Source organism: Heptranchias perlo, chromosome 1, assembly GCF_035084215.1.
Source record: "Heptranchias perlo isolate sHepPer1 chromosome 1, sHepPer1.hap1, whole genome shotgun sequence".
Classification (NCBI taxonomy): domain Eukaryota; kingdom Metazoa; phylum Chordata; class Chondrichthyes; order Hexanchiformes; family Hexanchidae; genus Heptranchias; species Heptranchias perlo.
Window position 1 is genome coordinate 141,482,728 of NC_090325.1, and position 17,010 is coordinate 141,499,737.

Genomic DNA, 17,010 nt, shown 5'->3' on the forward strand with positions numbered 1-17,010 from the left:
AGAGAAAAAGAAAAAGAGTTAAAAGAACAAGAAAGGAATATGAGAAAAGAGAGAGATGGCACAGGATGATAAGAGTACTAGTTTTCTACTCTGCTGAAAGCTCCCTGTGTCGCCCATGCTGCTGAGGGGAGGAGCCAACCACATATCAGGGGCTACCAAACAGAGCGAGGGAGGGCAAATCAAGGATTTGGAGGGATTGGGGGTGGGGGGGGAGGTTGTTACTAGTCTGCACCTTCTAGTTTCCAGAGTCTACAGCACAGAAACAAGCCATTCGGCCCAATTGGTCTATGCCGGCATTTATGCTCCACAGGAGCCTCCTCCCTCCCTATTTCATCCAACCCTACCAGCGTACCCCTCTATTCCTTTCTCACTCGTGTGTTTATCTAGCTTCCCCTTAAATGCATCTATGCTATTGTCTCAACTACTCCTTGTGGTAGCGAGTTCCACATTCTTACCACTCTTTGGGTAAAGCAGTTACTCCTGAATTCCCTATTGGATTTATTAGTGACTGTCTTATATTTATGATCTCTAGTTTTGGACTCCCCCACAAGTGGAAACATTTTCTTTACATCTACCCTAAACCCTTTCATAATCTATCAGGTCACCCCTCAGCCTTCTCTTTTCTAGAGAAAATTGCCCCAGCCTGTTCAGCCTTTCCTGATAAGTATATCCTCTCAGTTCTGGTATCATCCTTGTAAATCTTCTTTGCACCTTCTCCAATGCCTCTATATCCTTTTTATAATCTGGAGGCTAGAACTCTGCACAGTACTCCAAGTGTGGTCTAACCAAGGTTCTATACAAGTTTAACATAACTTCTCTGCTTTTCAATTCTATCCCTCTAGAAATGAGCCCCAGTGCTTGATTTGCCTTTTTTTTGGCCTTATTAACCTATGTCGCTACTTTTAGTGATTAGTGTATCTGTACCCCGAGATCCCTTTGCTCCTGTACCCCTTTTAGACTCTTATTATTCAAGCAGTATGTGGCCTCCATATTCTTCCAAAATGCACCACCTCACACTTATCTATATTGAAATTCGTTTGCCAGTTACGCGCCCATTATGCAAGTTTAATGATGTCTTGCACTTTGACACATTCTACCTTTGTATTAACTACACCCCCAATTTGGTGTCATCCGCAAATTTTGAAACTGTACTTCCAATTCCTGAGTCCAAATCGTTAATGTAAATTGTGAACAACAGTGGTTCCAGCACCGATCCCTGTGGAACACCACTTCCCATCTTTTGCCAGTCTGAGTAGCAACCCTTAATCCCTATTCTCTTTTCTGTTTTGTTGCCAGCTTGCTATCCATTCTGCTACCTGTCCCCTGACTCTACATGTTCTGACCTTGGAAAGAAAGAAAAGGAAGAACTTGCATTTATATAGCACCTTTCACGACCTCATGATATCCCAAAGCACCTTACAGCCAATAAAGTACTTCTGAAGTGTAGTCACTGTTGTAATGTATGAAACACGGCAGCCAATTTAAGCACAGCGAGGACCCACAAACAGCAATGAGATAATGACCAAATAATCTGTTTTTACTGATGTTGGTTGAGGGATAAATATTGGGGAGGACGCCCCTGCTCTTCTTCGAAATAGAGCTACGAGAGCAGACGGAGCCTCGATTTAACATCTCAACCGAAAGACGGCACCTCTGACAGTCCAGCACTCCCTTGGTGAAGTGTCAACCTAGATTTTGTGTTCAAATCTCTTCTTTGGGACTTGAACCCACAACCTTCTGACTCAGAGGCAAGAGTGCTACCAACTGAGCCACAGCTGACACAAGTCTATGATGCGGTACCTTTATCGAAGGCCTTTTGAAAATCCAAATATATTACATCTACTACATTACCCTTGTCTACTCTTTGTTACTTTTTCAAAGAATTCAATAAGGTTGGTCAAGCTTGACTTTCCCTTCTGAAATCCATGCTGACTATTCTTTATTATATTTTCATTTTCTAGATGTTTTTCTATTACATCTTTGAGTAAAGATTCCATTATCTTTCCTACCACTGACGTTAAGCTAACTGGTCTATAGTTCGCTGGACTTGTTCTATCTCCCTTTTTAAAAATAGGAATAACATCCTTGTGAATCTTTTCTGGCTTAAGAATGACACAGATAGAGGCTTGGAGGCACATTGCCAACCCAACCTCTCAGTCACAGAATGGTGGTGTCCTAGGAAGGCAAGAAAGGGGTGAAAAATGAATGGAGGCCGAAATGAGAAGGTAATATGCAGGAAAATTAAGAAAGGGAAGAGAAAATACCACTTAGAAATTACAGGAAGGGAGATTTCTGCCTAGTAAATGTTGACTCTAGCTCACAAAGTTGTAAATTATCTAGTTACATTTAAAGTTTTTGCCAGTTCAAACTGTAAATCACATTTCTTGCAGGTGATAACAGATGAGTTCTATGTATGTCAAATGTGCCCTTTGATTTTCAACCTATTGGACTTTGTAAAGAGATTCATAATTGATAGGTTATTATTGACATCTTATACAATTCCTGCTTTGGGATGAAAACATTTAATTTGGATTTAATCAGTTTACATGTTTATGTCAATCTGCTATTGATAGTGATTTTAATGAAAAATTAGAAGTTTAGGGACTAACCCACTTATAGACAATATACAAGATTGAAATTGATTTTTGGTAACACTTTGAAGTGTGCTTTTTTTAAACTATTAGTATTTCTGTACTTTCATCGATGATCTCGATCTATTCATATCCAGTCCCAGGCTAGATTTTAGCCTTTCATTTTGACAACCTTGGGTTAGATTTTCCACCCAGTGTCTATGAATGAGTGATAAATCTAGCCCATAATGCCCTGTTGTATTCTGTACACAGTGATAAGCCCACATTCTGGTCACATGGGTCAAATACTAGGAGTGATGAAAAACTTCAGCCAGTTTTAAATGTCTGGCTGAAACTTGAATCCAAATGCAGCACAAATTTGTGGGTAGATTATGCAACTTTATTTCACAGAAGCCTGGTGAATTCCAGGGAATTGAGATGACCAAAACAATGAGTGGGATTGAGGAGTGGGATTTACAATCTATCTGAAATAGTTGTATACTGTAAATGGGTGTTCATATTCACATTGACGTGGAGTTGTGGGCAAAACCTCTGAGCAAGCTGTACCGTCAATATTTTTATACAAATCGATTTTTCAGGAGAAACAAGCTCAGTAAAGCAACAGCCCTCGGGGAATAAAAGAGGAAAAGCCAAAGCCCTGTATGACTTTGTTGGGGAGAATAAAGATGAGCTTAATTTTAAGGTATGTAATGTGGCATCAAATCTGTTTAATTCTTTAATTAGATTGCAGGAACCTTTCTTAAAACATAAAAAAAACACTTGATGTTTTCAGTAATATATTTGATTGACTATAAGGCTTCTGATGGAGGTCAGAGCATCAACCTGTTAACTGTACATATAAGAGTTGAGGATGGTCATAAAGAACCATGACATTCTCCACAGACACAGCAAAGACGAGATTCTATTATGGCATAGTGCTTCCTGTACAGTGGAGTGGAATTAATTGAGAAAGTAGTTGTTCTGTGTTGCACGTGGTGGTGGGGGAGACGAGTGGAATTGATGTGGTTGCTTTGTGTTTTTGAATGTGTTTACAACATTGCTGGACACAGCTAACAATGCAATTCTTCCCAGTGGTTAGCAGGCTAATATTCTGGCCTCTGTCAAGATCCAGGCTGAAACACGTGCTCCGTGAGGAGAAGATTTTTTTTGTTGTTTGTTTGTTTTCTAATACAAAGCAGATATCATCTTTCCATCTCAGTGCTTCACAATAACTCTGCCCCGTCCACAAATGCTGACCTCTGGTGCGGGCTTATGCTTTATGGCAGGGATACGATCTGATTGTTCTGAAAAAGCTTTTTACTTGCTAACCAATAGATTATTGATTACATTCTGTGACTACTTGGGACTGGACCTAGACTGGTCAGTCAGAACACTATCTGCTGTTGGATGGCAAATATAACAGGGCTGAAAATCCTCAGCCAGCCACTGTTTTGCTGCAAATTGCAGCCTCTTCAGCAGGTAGGCATCCTAGATGATGCCCACCACTGGCATAGAAATCAAGGGATGGTGAATCCTGCCAAGCACGCTGGAATATGCCCCGCGCCCTCCGGTGGATTTTGCGTCTAAATCCCCATTGTCTGATTCCTCTTCTGCACGTAGTAGAGGTGAAATGATGGACTTGGTGGCATTTCTTTTCAGTGAGCTTTAACTGTGTTGGCTATTTGTTTCTTTTGCCTTTAGTATGTCCAGCAGTGCATATTGATTTATCAACACAATGCAATGTACTACCAAACCAAATATCTTCTTTCTTTGTGTCATTACTATATTTTCTATTCCTCCCATTATTTCCAGAACTGGCAAAGTTCTAGCCCCACCATTAATCAAATGTGTGAGCATGCCTAGGATATACTTTAGGTTAGATGCAGAGTTAAATTCCCTCTAAGTGGCTCAATAATCCTGTGTCTCAGAAGAGTATCCACCAGCTTACCACTGCAGCAGTTCATTTTCTTGATCCAGTCATCCGTTGGCTTCTCTGCCTATAATCCAACACTAAATTACCCATCTCACTCAGCTGTATACTCTGCAAGAAAGCTCCCTAGGAATTGAACTCATTACACCTAGGCTCCTTATACCTGAGGTGTTAAAAACTTGGGCTGTTTCCCAATACTTTTTCCTCATGCCCAATGCAAAAGTTGGCTTCTATCGTCAAGCCCTCACACTGTACGAACTGGATTGCAACCTTATGGACAAAGGAGTGTGACAGAAGGTTGGGATGAAGGGGGGGGATGTACAAAAGGACTGGAGGAGGTTATCTCTACAATTAATCAAATGTATCAATCAAAAAGCGTTCAAGACACAGTGCAATAAACCTTATGAATCGACAATAGACCAAACTTAAATTGACACATCACCTGGATGAGTTTTGCAACTTCTAACACTAATAGAGAAATAATTTGGTTCTAGATGACCATGTGTGTCTCTCTGTGAGGATACACTAATGCAGATATAATGGGCACCTGACCAGCTTTTGAAACATCAAGCTCATTTTTGAATAGGTAGACAGCCATTTAGAGGTAACAAACGCCTCCCCTTGCAATTTGCATAAACATTCGACCAGCTTGAGGTGCCTGGCCCATACATCTAGGCCTCGTGAGGTAAGAACAGAAAATGCTGGAGAAGCTCAGCAAGTCAGGCAGCATCTGTGGAGAAAGAAACAGAGTTAACGTTTCCAATCGAAGACCTTTCGTCAGAACTGGAAGATGTTAAAAAAGTTAAAGTTTTTGAGCAAGTACAGAGCCAGGGAAAGGGGGGAGGGAAGGAAAGAACAAGAGGGAAGGTCTGTGATAGGGAGGAGGGCACAAGTGATTAAATGACAAAAGGGATGATGGTGCAAGGCAAGGAAGGTGGTAATGGGACATGTCAAGAAACAAAAGATTGATCAGGAATAGCTGTAAATGGCAGCAGCAGAACCATTACCAGCTCTGACTGACTGAAAAAATGGGAGCAGTGGTTATCATCTGAAGTTATTGAAATTAATGTTGAGTCAGAAGGTTGTAAAGTGCCTAAAGGAAAGATGAGGTGCTGCTCCTCGAGCTTACATTGAGCTTCGTTGGAACAGTGTAAGAGACCAAGGACTGAGAGGTCAGAGTAGGAGTGGGTCGGGGAATTAAAATGACAAGTGACCGGCAGGTCAAGGTTACGCTCGCAGACAGAGCGAAGGTGTTCAGCAAAGTGATCACCCAGTCTGTGTTTGGTCTCCCCAATGTAGAGGAGGCCGCATTGTGTGCAGCGGATACAGTATATACTAAATTGAAAGAAGTACAAGTAAACCGCTGTTTCACCTGGAAGGGATGTTTGGGGCCCTGGACGGTGGGAAGGGAGGAGGTGAAGGAGCAGGTGTTGCATGTCCTGCGCTTGCTCGGGAAGGTGCTGTGGGGAGGAGAGCAGGTGTTGGGGGTGATTGAAGAGTGGACTAGGGTGTCGCGGAGGGAGTGGTCCCTTCGGAATGCTGAAAGGGGAGGGGAGGGGAAGATGTGTTTGGTGGTGGGATCGCGCTGGAGGTGGCGGAAATGGCGGAGGATGATACACTTTACAACCTTCCGACTCAACATTAATTTCAATAACTTCAGATCATAACCACTGCTCCCATTTTTTCAGTCAGCCAGTGCTGGTAATGGTTCTGCTGCTGCCACGTACAGCTATTCCTGATCAATCTTTTGTTCCTTAACCTGCCCATTACCACCTTCCTTGCCTTGAATGTGGAGGCTGGTGAGGTGGAAGGAGAGGACAAAGGGGACCCTATCATGGTTCTGGGAGGGAAGGGAAAGGGGAGGGCAGAAGTTCGGGAAATAGGACGGACGCAGTCAAGGGCCCTGTCAACTATAGTAAAGGGGAATCCTCGGTTGAGGAAAAAGGAAGGCATAGCGGAAGCACTGGTGCGGAAGGTGGTATCGTCTGAACAGAGATAAGACAGAGAAACTGGGAGAAGGGACTAGGGTCCTTACAGGAAACGGGGTGGGAGGAATGTAGTCAAGGTAGCTGTGGGAGTCGGTGGGCTTATAACAGATATTGGTTATCAGCCTATCCTCAGAAATGGAGATAGAGAAGTCGAGGAAGGGAAGGGAAGAGTCCTCTACATTGGGGAGACCAAACACAGACTCGGTGATCGCTTTGCTGAACACCTCCGCTCTGTCCGCAAGCATGACCCTGACCTGCCGGTCGCTTGCCATTTTAATTCCCCTTCCCACTCCTACTCTGACCTCTCTGTCCTCGGTCTCTTATGCTGATCCAATGAAGCTCAATGTAAGCTTGAGGAACAGCACCTCATCTTTCCTTTAGGCACTTTTCAACCTTCTAGACTCAACATTGATTTCAATAACTTCAGATCATAACCACTGCTCCCATTTTTTCGGTCAGCTAGTGCTGGTAATGGTTCTGCTGCTGCCGTTTACACCTGCTACTGATCAATCTTTTGTTTCTTAATCTGTCCGATTACCACCTTCCTTGCCTTGCACCATCATCCCTTTTGTCATTTAACTACTCCTGCCCTCCACCGACCTTCCCTTTTGTTCTTTCCTCCCCTCACCTCCCCTCACCCCTTTCCCTGCTCTGCACTCGCTCAAAAACTTAAACTCTTTAACATCTTCCAGTTCTGACGAAAGGTCTTCGACTTGAAATGTTAACTCTGTTTCATTCTCCACAGATTCTGCCTGACTTGCTGAACTTCTCCAGCATTTTCTGTGTTTATTTCAGATTTCCAGAATCCGCAGTATTTTGCTTTTGATTTAGACCTCATGAGGGATTGTTTACAAAGACAAACAAAAAGCAGACTCACTTGCCCTGCATTTCAGTGTCAAGCCCAGCCAAGTTGTGCATCTTCTCTCCCAAAAAGAAGTCATTTAAAAGTTGCTACAAGTTCATTTCACCTGATTGAGGGAGACTTTCGTACTCTGGATCAGAGCTAAATTCAAACCCAAGTTCCAAAGGTGGAAGGGTACAATTAAAATCCACTATGTTTTACTTACATAATCCTACATGCCATGGGTTTTTCCCTTTTATCCCCCACTTTAGATTTTTGCAGTTTTACTTTATCATACTGGTTCTGCTGATCAGATCATAACTGAAGCAATGAGTTCAATTTTTTAAAAAGAACATAACATGCATTGGAAAAGGTGCAAAGAAGTGCAGCAAGAATAATTCCAAGTGTAAAGGGGATTAAGTATGAGTAAAGATTACAAAAATTTAAATTCAGTCCACAATTGAGAGAGAAGAAAGCGAGAAAGATAGTAAATGGTGTAAATAAGGTACATGCAACAAATTCAAAATAGGTTAGGTTAGTCGGACCACAGGACATAAATTAGTGAGAAGTAAAACTGAAACCTCTTTTGAAGATTTTTTTAGCAACGGATGATAAATTGTTGGTTTTACTTTCTTGCCAGACATGCTATTCCAAAGACATTGGGACAAGTGAAATGTAGTTGGATGCTCTGTTAGGAAAGTTAGGGTAATGAGGGATGAGCTTTAATGGACTCATCCTCTACTTCTTATGAAATTGCACTGGACATATTTTTGAATAAATGGATACGAGTTCCTTGCTGTAAAATATGGTAGTAATTGAGTACATAAGAAAAGTCAGGGATGAGAAAAGGCCATTCAGCTCATGATTTTGGTACATTACCTCTTCTATCATAGCACCTAGTTACATTTTGAACTACCCCAATATTTTTGCCTCCATTACCTTGCTTGGTAAATTATCCCAAACATTTGTCACTGAGTCGAAAAGTTTTCACTGATACCTGTTCTAAATTTTATTTTTCACCAATTTCTATTTGTCATTTTGGTTTACACTATTGATATTCTGATATTTTATGTACTTTGAAAAGATTTGCCATAACTGCTTTCTTTCTAGACTAAAACAAAATTAAATGAATAAAAATGTTGCCAAAAGAAACTAATGTTTCAGGACTGGCTGACCTGTACCTTGCTTTATAGCAAAGCAGACTTGGCCATAGTTAATGTGTAGCAACATTCCAGTATGTATAAGTATTAACAAAAATCTGCAATTCTTTTTTGCCCCAAGGTTGGAGATATGATAACCCTATTAGAATCCATAGATGCTGACTGGCTGAAAGGAGAACTACAGGGGAAAGAGGGACTATTTCCCAGGAACTTTGTCCAGATTCTTCAAGATCCATTGTGAGATTCCCTTTACTTGGGCTGAGGAAGAGTGTGGAGCATGAAACAGACCTGAACTTTGTCAATCATTTATATGTAACAGAGGCACATGAAGTACGTGGATTATGCGGAACATGACAGACTGAAACAGATTTAGCTAGTTGCTGATGGAGAACTAATTAATCAAACGTTCCATTATCTGTGAACTGAGATGCACTGCAGTCACTTGGGAGCAGTGGTCAGGATTTGTACTTTGATCACTAAATGAATACTACAGATTATGATTTTACTCTAAGACATTTATATGATAATAGTGTTAAAATACAGATTCCAGTATTGAATCAGGATCACAATCGCGACACTATAATTACAATAAAAATACCAGTTGATGCCTGCATGTGCTGGTACTGACATCAGAAGGGCTGGTTTTCCCATTCTTGCTGTCATCTTCAACTTGCATTCAAATTGCAAAGACCTTTTAACGTAACCTCATCTATACTATTCCTCATCTTTTGACTGCATAATTTTTTAAAAAGGCAACATGGTTAAAAAAAATAAACTTTTTAAGATCCAGAGCTTTACATACTGCTGTGATATTATTGTTCAGCAGTAACTGGGCATTGGCGGTGTCAAATTGTTTTGATGTGGATTCCTATTAGTAACGTTTCTAACTATCATAGCTTTGTGATAAACTTTTCAATAAACAATATTTATTTCAATATTTTATGTAGAACTTGACTTTTTATTTGGAGATTTAAATCATAACAACATAAGAAATAGGAGCAGGAGTAGGCCAATCGGCCCCTCGAGCCTGCTCCGCCATTCAATAAGATCATGGCTGATCTGATCCTAACCTCAAATCTAAGGAACACAAGAAGTAGGAGCAGGATCCAGCCACTCAGCCCCTGGGCCCGCTCTGCCATCCACAGGGCCTTGACCGATCCGAACTCAGCTTTATGTCCAATTTTCTGCCCACTCCCCGTAACCCCTAATTCCCTTTACTTCTAGGAAACTGTCTGTTTCTGTTTTTAATTTATTTAATGATATAGCTTCCACAGCTTCCTGGGGCAGCAAATTCCACAGACCCACTACCCTCTGAGTGAAGAAGTTTCTCCTCATCTCAGTTTTGAAAGAGCAGCCCCTTCTAAGATTATGCCCCCAAGTTCTAGTTTCACCCATCCTTGGGAACATCCTTACCGCATCCACCCGATCAAGCCCCTTCACAATCTTCTATGTTTCAATAAGATTGCCTCTCATTCTTCTGAACTCCAATGAGTAGAGTCCCAATCTACTCAACCTCTCCTCATATGTCCACCCCCTCATCCCCGGGATTAGCCGAGTGAACCTTCTTTGTACTGCCTCGAGAGCAAGTATGTCTTTTCTTAAGTATGGAGACCAAAACTGTATGCAGTATTCCAGGTGCGGTCTCACCAATACCTTATATAACTGCAGCAATACCTCCCTGTTTTTATATTCTATCCCCCTAGCAATAAACGCCAACATTCCGTTGGCCTTCTTGATCACCTGCTTCACCTGCTGCACCTGCGTACTAACTTTTTGATTTTCTTGCACGAGGACCCCCAGATCCCTTTGTATTGCAGTACTTTCCAGTTTCTCGCCATTAAGATAATAACTTGCTCTCTGATTTTTCCTGCCAAAGTGAATAAAATTTGCCAATATTGTATTACATCTGCCAAATCTCCGCCCACTCACCCAGCCTGTCTATATCCCCTTGTAGGTTTTTTATGTCCTCCTCACTCTCTACTTTCCCACCCATCTTTGTATCATCTGATATGTTACACTCGGTCCCCTCCTCCAAATCGTTAATATAGATTGTAAAGAGCTGGGGACCCAGCACCGACCCCTGCGGAACACCACTGGCTACTGGTTGCCAGTCCAAGAATGAACCATTTATCCCAACTCTCTGCTTCCTGTTAGATAACCAATCCTCCACCCATGCCAGAATATTACCCCCAATCCAGTGATTCTTTATCTTGAGCAATAATCTTTTATGTGGCACCTTGTCGAATGCCTTCTGGAAGTCTAAATACACTACGTCCACTGGTTCCCCTTTATCCACCCTGTACGTTATGTCCTCAAGAACTCAAGCAAATTTGTCAGACATGACTTCCCCTTCATAAAGCCATGCTGACTTTGTCCTATTAAATTATGTTTATCCAAATGTTCCGCTACTGTCTCCTTAATAATAGACTCCAAAATTTTACCCACCACAGATGTTAGGCTAACTGGTCTATAATTTCCAGCCTTCTGCCTACTACCCTTTTTAAATAAGGTGTTACATTAACAGTTTTCCAATCTGCCGGGACCTTTGCCGAGTCCAGAGAATTTTGGAAAATTATTACCAAAGCATCCACAATCCCTACTGCCACTTCCCTCAAGACCCTAGGATGTAAGCCATCAGGTTCAGGGGATTTATCCGCCTTGAGTCCCATTATTTTACTGAGTACCAATTCCTTAGTGATTTTAATTGTATTTAGCTCCTCCCCCCCCTAGAGCCCTCTGTTTGTCCAGTGTTGGGATATTCTTAGTGTTCTCTACCGTAAAGACTGAAACAAAATATTTGTTCAGCATTTTTGCCATCTCCATGTTTCCCACCATTAATTTCCCGGTCTCATCCTCGAAGGGACCTACGTTTGCCTTAGCCACCCTTTTTTTCTTTTTATATAACTGTAGAAACTCTTGCTATCTGTTTTTATATTTTTTGCTAATTTATTTTCATAAATTATCTTCCCTTTCTTAATCAGTCCTTTAGTTACTTTTTGCTGTCTTTTGAAGACTTCCCAATCTTCTATCCTCCCACTAAGTTTGGCTACCTTATATGTCCTTGTTTTTAGTTGGATACTATCCTTAATTTCTTTACTTAGCCACGGATGGCTGTCATTTCTTTTACACCCTTTTTTCCTCAGTGGAATATATTTTTTTTGAAAGTTGTAAAATAACTCCTTGAATGAACACCACTCCTCATGTACCGTCTTACCCTTTAATCTATTTTCCCAGTCCACTTCAATCAATTCCGTGCTCATACCATCATAGTCTCCTTTATTTAAGCTCAGTACGCTTGTTTGAGAACCAACCTTCTCACCCTCTAATTGGATATGGAATGTAACCATGTTATGGTCACTCATTCCAAGGGGATCCTTAACTAGGACATTATTAATTAATCCTGGCTCATTACACAGGACCAGGTCCAAAGTTGCTTGCCCCCTTGTAGGGTCAGTTACATACTGCTCAAGAAATCCATCCCTAATACACTCAATAAACTCTTCCTCAAGGCTGCCCTGCCCAATTTGACTTGTCCAGTTAATATGATAGTTAAAATCCCCCATAATTATAGCTGTCCCCTTATTACATGCCCCGACTATTTCCTGATTAATACTTCTTCCAGCAGAGTTGCAACTATTAGGAGGCCTATATACTACGCCCACTAGTGTTTTTTTCCCCTTATTATTCCTTATCTCTACCCAAACTGTTTCATTATCCTGATCCTTTGTCCCAATATCATTTCTCTGTATTACAGTGATTCCTTCCTTTATTAACATAGCCACCCCACCTCCCCTTCCTTCCTGCCTGTCCTTCAGATAAAGAACTTTCAAATATGTTTTGTGACACTTAGTTCCTGCTTTTTCCTTTTTTAACACTTTACCTTTTACTCCATACCTTCTGTCCCTTCCTGACACGCTTTCCTCTGTCTCCCTGCTCAGGTTCCCAACCCCCTGCCACTTTAGTTCAAACCCTCCCCAACAGCACTAGCAAACACTTCCCCTAGGACAGCGGTCCCGGCCCTGCCCAGGTGCAGACCGTCTGGTTTGTACTGGTCCCACCTCCCCCAGAACCGGTTCCAATGCCCCAGGAATTTGAATCCCTCCTCCTTGCACCACTCCTCTAGCCACGTATTCATTTGAAATATCCTCCTATTTCTACTCTGACTAGCATGTGGCACTGGTAGCAATCCTGAGATTACTACCTTTGAGGTCCTATTTTTTAAATTTACCTCCTAACTCCCTATATTCTGCTTTTAGGACCTCATCCCCTTTTTTACCTATATCGTTGGTGCCTATGTGCACCACGACAGCTGGCTGTTCGCCCTCCCCCTCCAAAATGTTCTGCAGCCGCTCCGAGACGTCCTTGACCCTTGCACCAGGGAGGCAACACACCATCCTGGAGTCTCGGTTGCAGCCGCAGAAACGCTTATCTATTCCCCTTACAATTGAGTCCCCTATCACTATAGCTCTTCCACTCTTTTTCCTCCCAGCCTGTGCAGTAGAGCCACCCATGGTGCCAGGAAGTTGGCTGCTGCTGCCTTCCCCTGATAAGTCACCCCCCCAACAGTATCCAAAGTGGTATATCTGTTTGAGAGGGGGATGGCCACAGGGGACCCCTGCACTACCTGCCTGCACCTCTTACTCTGCATGGTGGTCACCCATTCACTTCCTGCCTGTACACCCTTTACCAGCGGTGTGACCAACTCGCTAAACGTGCTATCCACGTGGTTCTCAGCATCGCGAATGCACCAGTACGTATCCATCCGCAGCTCCAGTGCCGCAATGCGGTCTGTCAGTAGCTGCAGCTGGATACACTTCCCGCACACATGGTCGTCAGGGACACAGAAAGTGTCCCTGATTTCCCACATAGAGCAGGAGGAGCGTGCCACGGGGCCGAGCTGTCCTGCCATGACTTACCCTTTAATTGATTTAAATTAAATTAAAATTAAATGGATCCCACCAATCACACTGGAATTAAGTGATATACTCAAGGGCCCTTGCTTAACAGTCATCCCCGCTACACAAAGAGACCGTAGTAACCACAAAATATAAGTTTAGAAAAATTGAGAAAGAAAATACTCACCAACCAATCACTTACCTGATTTTTGGTGACATCACACTACGAATACTTTTTGCTTCCCTCTCCCAGAACCTGGATTTGTAAGCTGCCTCGGGGCTCACCTTTAGTACCGCCGCTCGAGTAGTTTTCTCTTGTTGCAGGTCTGCTGCTGCTGCTTTTATTCTCCAATCTCAGTCTTCGACGCTCAGGTCCACTGCCGCTCTGTGGAAAAAGTTAGGAAAAGCAAGGCAAAGCAGCACCTCCTTCCCCCACTTCACCGAACTCCCACACTTACCAAACTCTCAGCAGTTCACACTGTGTTGTCCGCACACCGTCCTGTCGCACTGACAGGCCCCTGTATTTCTACAGTTTGTGACTCAGATGAGTCAGGCCTTGCCACCTTCAGGTACCAGTTTAATCTAGCTAACCAATTAACTTACTACAGCAGCTCTCTGCTGAAGCCTGACAGAAACTTAAAAATTTAAACTTTAAAATTGAACTTAAACAGTTGAAAGCAATTTGCACTAGATTTTAAAGAGATTAACCCTTAAACTCCCATACTTACCAAACTCTCAGCAGTTCACACTGTTGTCCGCACACCGTCCTGTCGCCATGACTTCTCAGCACTCAATATTTTGAGAAACTCTCACGCATGATTTAATTTTCCTCTGTCAATTTGTCTAAAAAGTAGCATCACTGCGTACTACACTAATACTATATTTTAGCACATCATACAAAACTAAATCTTATTCTGACTGCATGGTGAATATTGATTTTAGCAACGTATATTGCCATCTGGTGGTCAAGTCCCTTGATTACCAATTTCTACAACAATGTAACTCAAATCCAAAATACTGCGGATGCTGGAAATCTGAAATAAAAACAGAAAATGCTGGAAAAGCTCAGCAAATGAGGCAGCAGAGTTAACGTTTCAGGTCGAAGAAAGGTTCTGACGAAAAGTCTTCGACCTGAAATGTTAACTCTGTTTCTTTCTCTCCACAGATGCTGCCTCACTTGCTGAGCTTCTCCAGCATTTTGTTTTTATTTCTACAACAATGTAACTCTGCTACAGGCCCTATATCAGAAATGTGGTTTTGTATAGAAATCCTATGAATTGCAATAGTGTATAGAATACACAAGAAATAGAAACTACATACTCCAAAGAAGCTTACTTTACAGTACTTCCCAAATTGAGAAACCTATGCAAAAGGCCAAGCTTCTAAGTGGAGGAAAACAGAAAAATAAATTTAAACCCAACCTTGGGTTTAAGACAAGACAACAATGAGTTAAGAATCATAGAATCATAGAAGTTACAACATGGAAACAGGCCCTTCGGCCCAACATGTCCATGTCGCCCAGTTTATACCACTAAGCTAGTCCCAATTGCCTGCACTTGGCCCATATCCCTCGATACCCATCTTCCCCATGTAACTGTCCAAATGCTTTTTAAAAGACAAAATTGTACCCGCCTCTACTACTGCCTCTGGCAGCTCGTTCCAGACACTCACCACCCTTTGAGTGAAAAAATTGCCCCTCTGGATCCTTTTGTATCTCTCCCCTCTCACCTTAAATCTGTGCCCCCTCGTTATAGACTCCCCTACCTTTGGGAAAAGATTTTGACTATCGACCTTATCTATGCCCCTCATTATTTTATAGACTTCTATAAGATCACCCCTTAACCTCCTACTCTCCAGGGAATAAAGTCCCAGTCTGTCTAACCTCTCCCTGTAAGTCAAACCATCAAGTCCCGGTAGCATCCTAGTAAATCTTTTCTGCACTCTTTCTAGTTTAATAATATCCTTTCTATAATAGGGTGACCAGAGTAGGAGACAGTGCCACGAGTCTTCATTCAAAAACAGTGAGGATGCAAGGAGTATGTATGATAACAGATTTCGGACCATTAAGAGGAATGATCATAATAATAGCAATAAAAAAAGATAAAGTGATAGGGAAATAAAAGAAGTTGGAGGCTAGAGATGAGAGAAGGAATTTGAATCCAGCCCAGGAGTGTGACAGCTTGCCCAACCATGGCAGCTCCATTTAAGATCAAAAGAGATAGTGAGCCAAGAATACCAACAGATGTAGCCACAAAAGAGGTTAGACTTGCACAGAAAGACACTGCTTTCAAAGAACTGAAATATTTTCATCACACCTTGTAAACACATACTAGGTGTAATCATTCATCTTTGCACTGCAAGTAGGGTTGCCAACTGTGGAGGCATTCCTGGAGGTTTAATCACATGATGTTCTGATCACGTGACATCTGACTCATACAAATATTATTGCAATTACCTTATAAAGGTTGGGTCCCCAGTAGTTGAGAATCTTTGCTCGTGCTTTCATGTCTGCAGCTGTCGTGCGAGAAGTTCCAAGAACCAGCCGGCCACCTTTGAGCAGGTGAACAGGAGAAACCGAGGGCAGAGAATGAGGGCGGGGAAGAGGGGAAACCGAATTTTACAGAGGGGAAATAGAAGATGGGAGGAACTTTGATTCCACCAGTAACTAAAGGTAACTCACTGAAATTGCACTGATAACTAATAGTAATACTAGTAACACACAGATTCCTCTCATAACCAACAGTAATATAACTCACTGATAGTCTATATGTGACTGGTAGCAATAGGTGTAATTCTCTGATATCCTACCTGTAACTAGTAGTAGTAATCCTATAAATCACTGACATTTACCCTGAAACCATATCATTGAAATCCCCAGCACTGCACAAGGTGCGATCAGGCTCCTCAGTTGATGCCACTTTTAATAGGCCCCAGCTCGCTCCCTAGCTCCTTGGACTCCGGTTCCGTGTGAAGTGACAACTTTTGAATCAGGAATCTCAGTCAGAGCTGATCTGTACTTGGACTCCACACGTCAAAACCAAAATCAGCTCAGCACAAGTATATCTAAACCATTCCGAGCACGTACGCAATAAAGGAGCGTTTTCATAGAATTATAGAAATTACAACACAGGAGGCTATTCGTCTTTCCTGTAACCCCATTTCCCCCAGATCCTTTTATATTCCTCCTTTTTGAATATTTATCCCCTTCCCTTTTAAATTAAGTTTTAGTCTCTACCACAATAGCCAGATGTGATGAAGGATTCCATTGTCCAATAATCCTCAGTTCAAGAACCTTCCTCCATGGTTTTTCCAGTCAGTCTTTGGTTTCCATTCCCTCGTTCCCCATTTGCCCACCAATGGAAACAATCTTTCACTATTTATCCATAGTACGGTCCCCAGGTGTCACTCACCCCCATTACTGGTTGCTCCCGTCAGCACCACCCACTCACCAGGTTGCTGCTGCTCCTGGCTTTGCAAGAAATGCTTGTCCCCCCCCCTTCTGCTTAAGCCCTAAAATCCCAAGCCCCCCCCCCCCCCAGTCTCCTCTCCCAACCCATCTCCCTTGAGCCCCCATTCCCACTCTTCCCCCCCCCCCCGGCTACCTTGTAAATCTTTGTACTGTCTCT

At 42.3% G+C, this 17,010-nt stretch overlaps 1 protein-coding gene across 2 annotated transcripts in view; it reads left to right on the plus strand.

The window, feature by feature from the left end:
• The window catches only part of sh3d19 (SH3 domain containing 19), a 133,219-nt gene extending 123,799 nt beyond the window's left edge, over window positions 1-9,420 (plus strand). For both annotated transcript variants that reach the window (XM_067992116.1, XM_067992124.1), the window contains exons 20-21: window positions 3,170-3,273; window positions 8,611-9,420. In XM_067992116.1, coding sequence (XP_067848217.1) covers window positions 3,170-3,273; window positions 8,611-8,730 — 224 coding nt within the window. In that variant the 3' untranslated portion in view covers window positions 8,731-9,420. The remainder of the gene's footprint in view (window positions 1-3,169; window positions 3,274-8,610) is intronic.
• The last annotated feature ends 7,590 nt before the right edge of the window (window positions 9,421-17,010 follow it).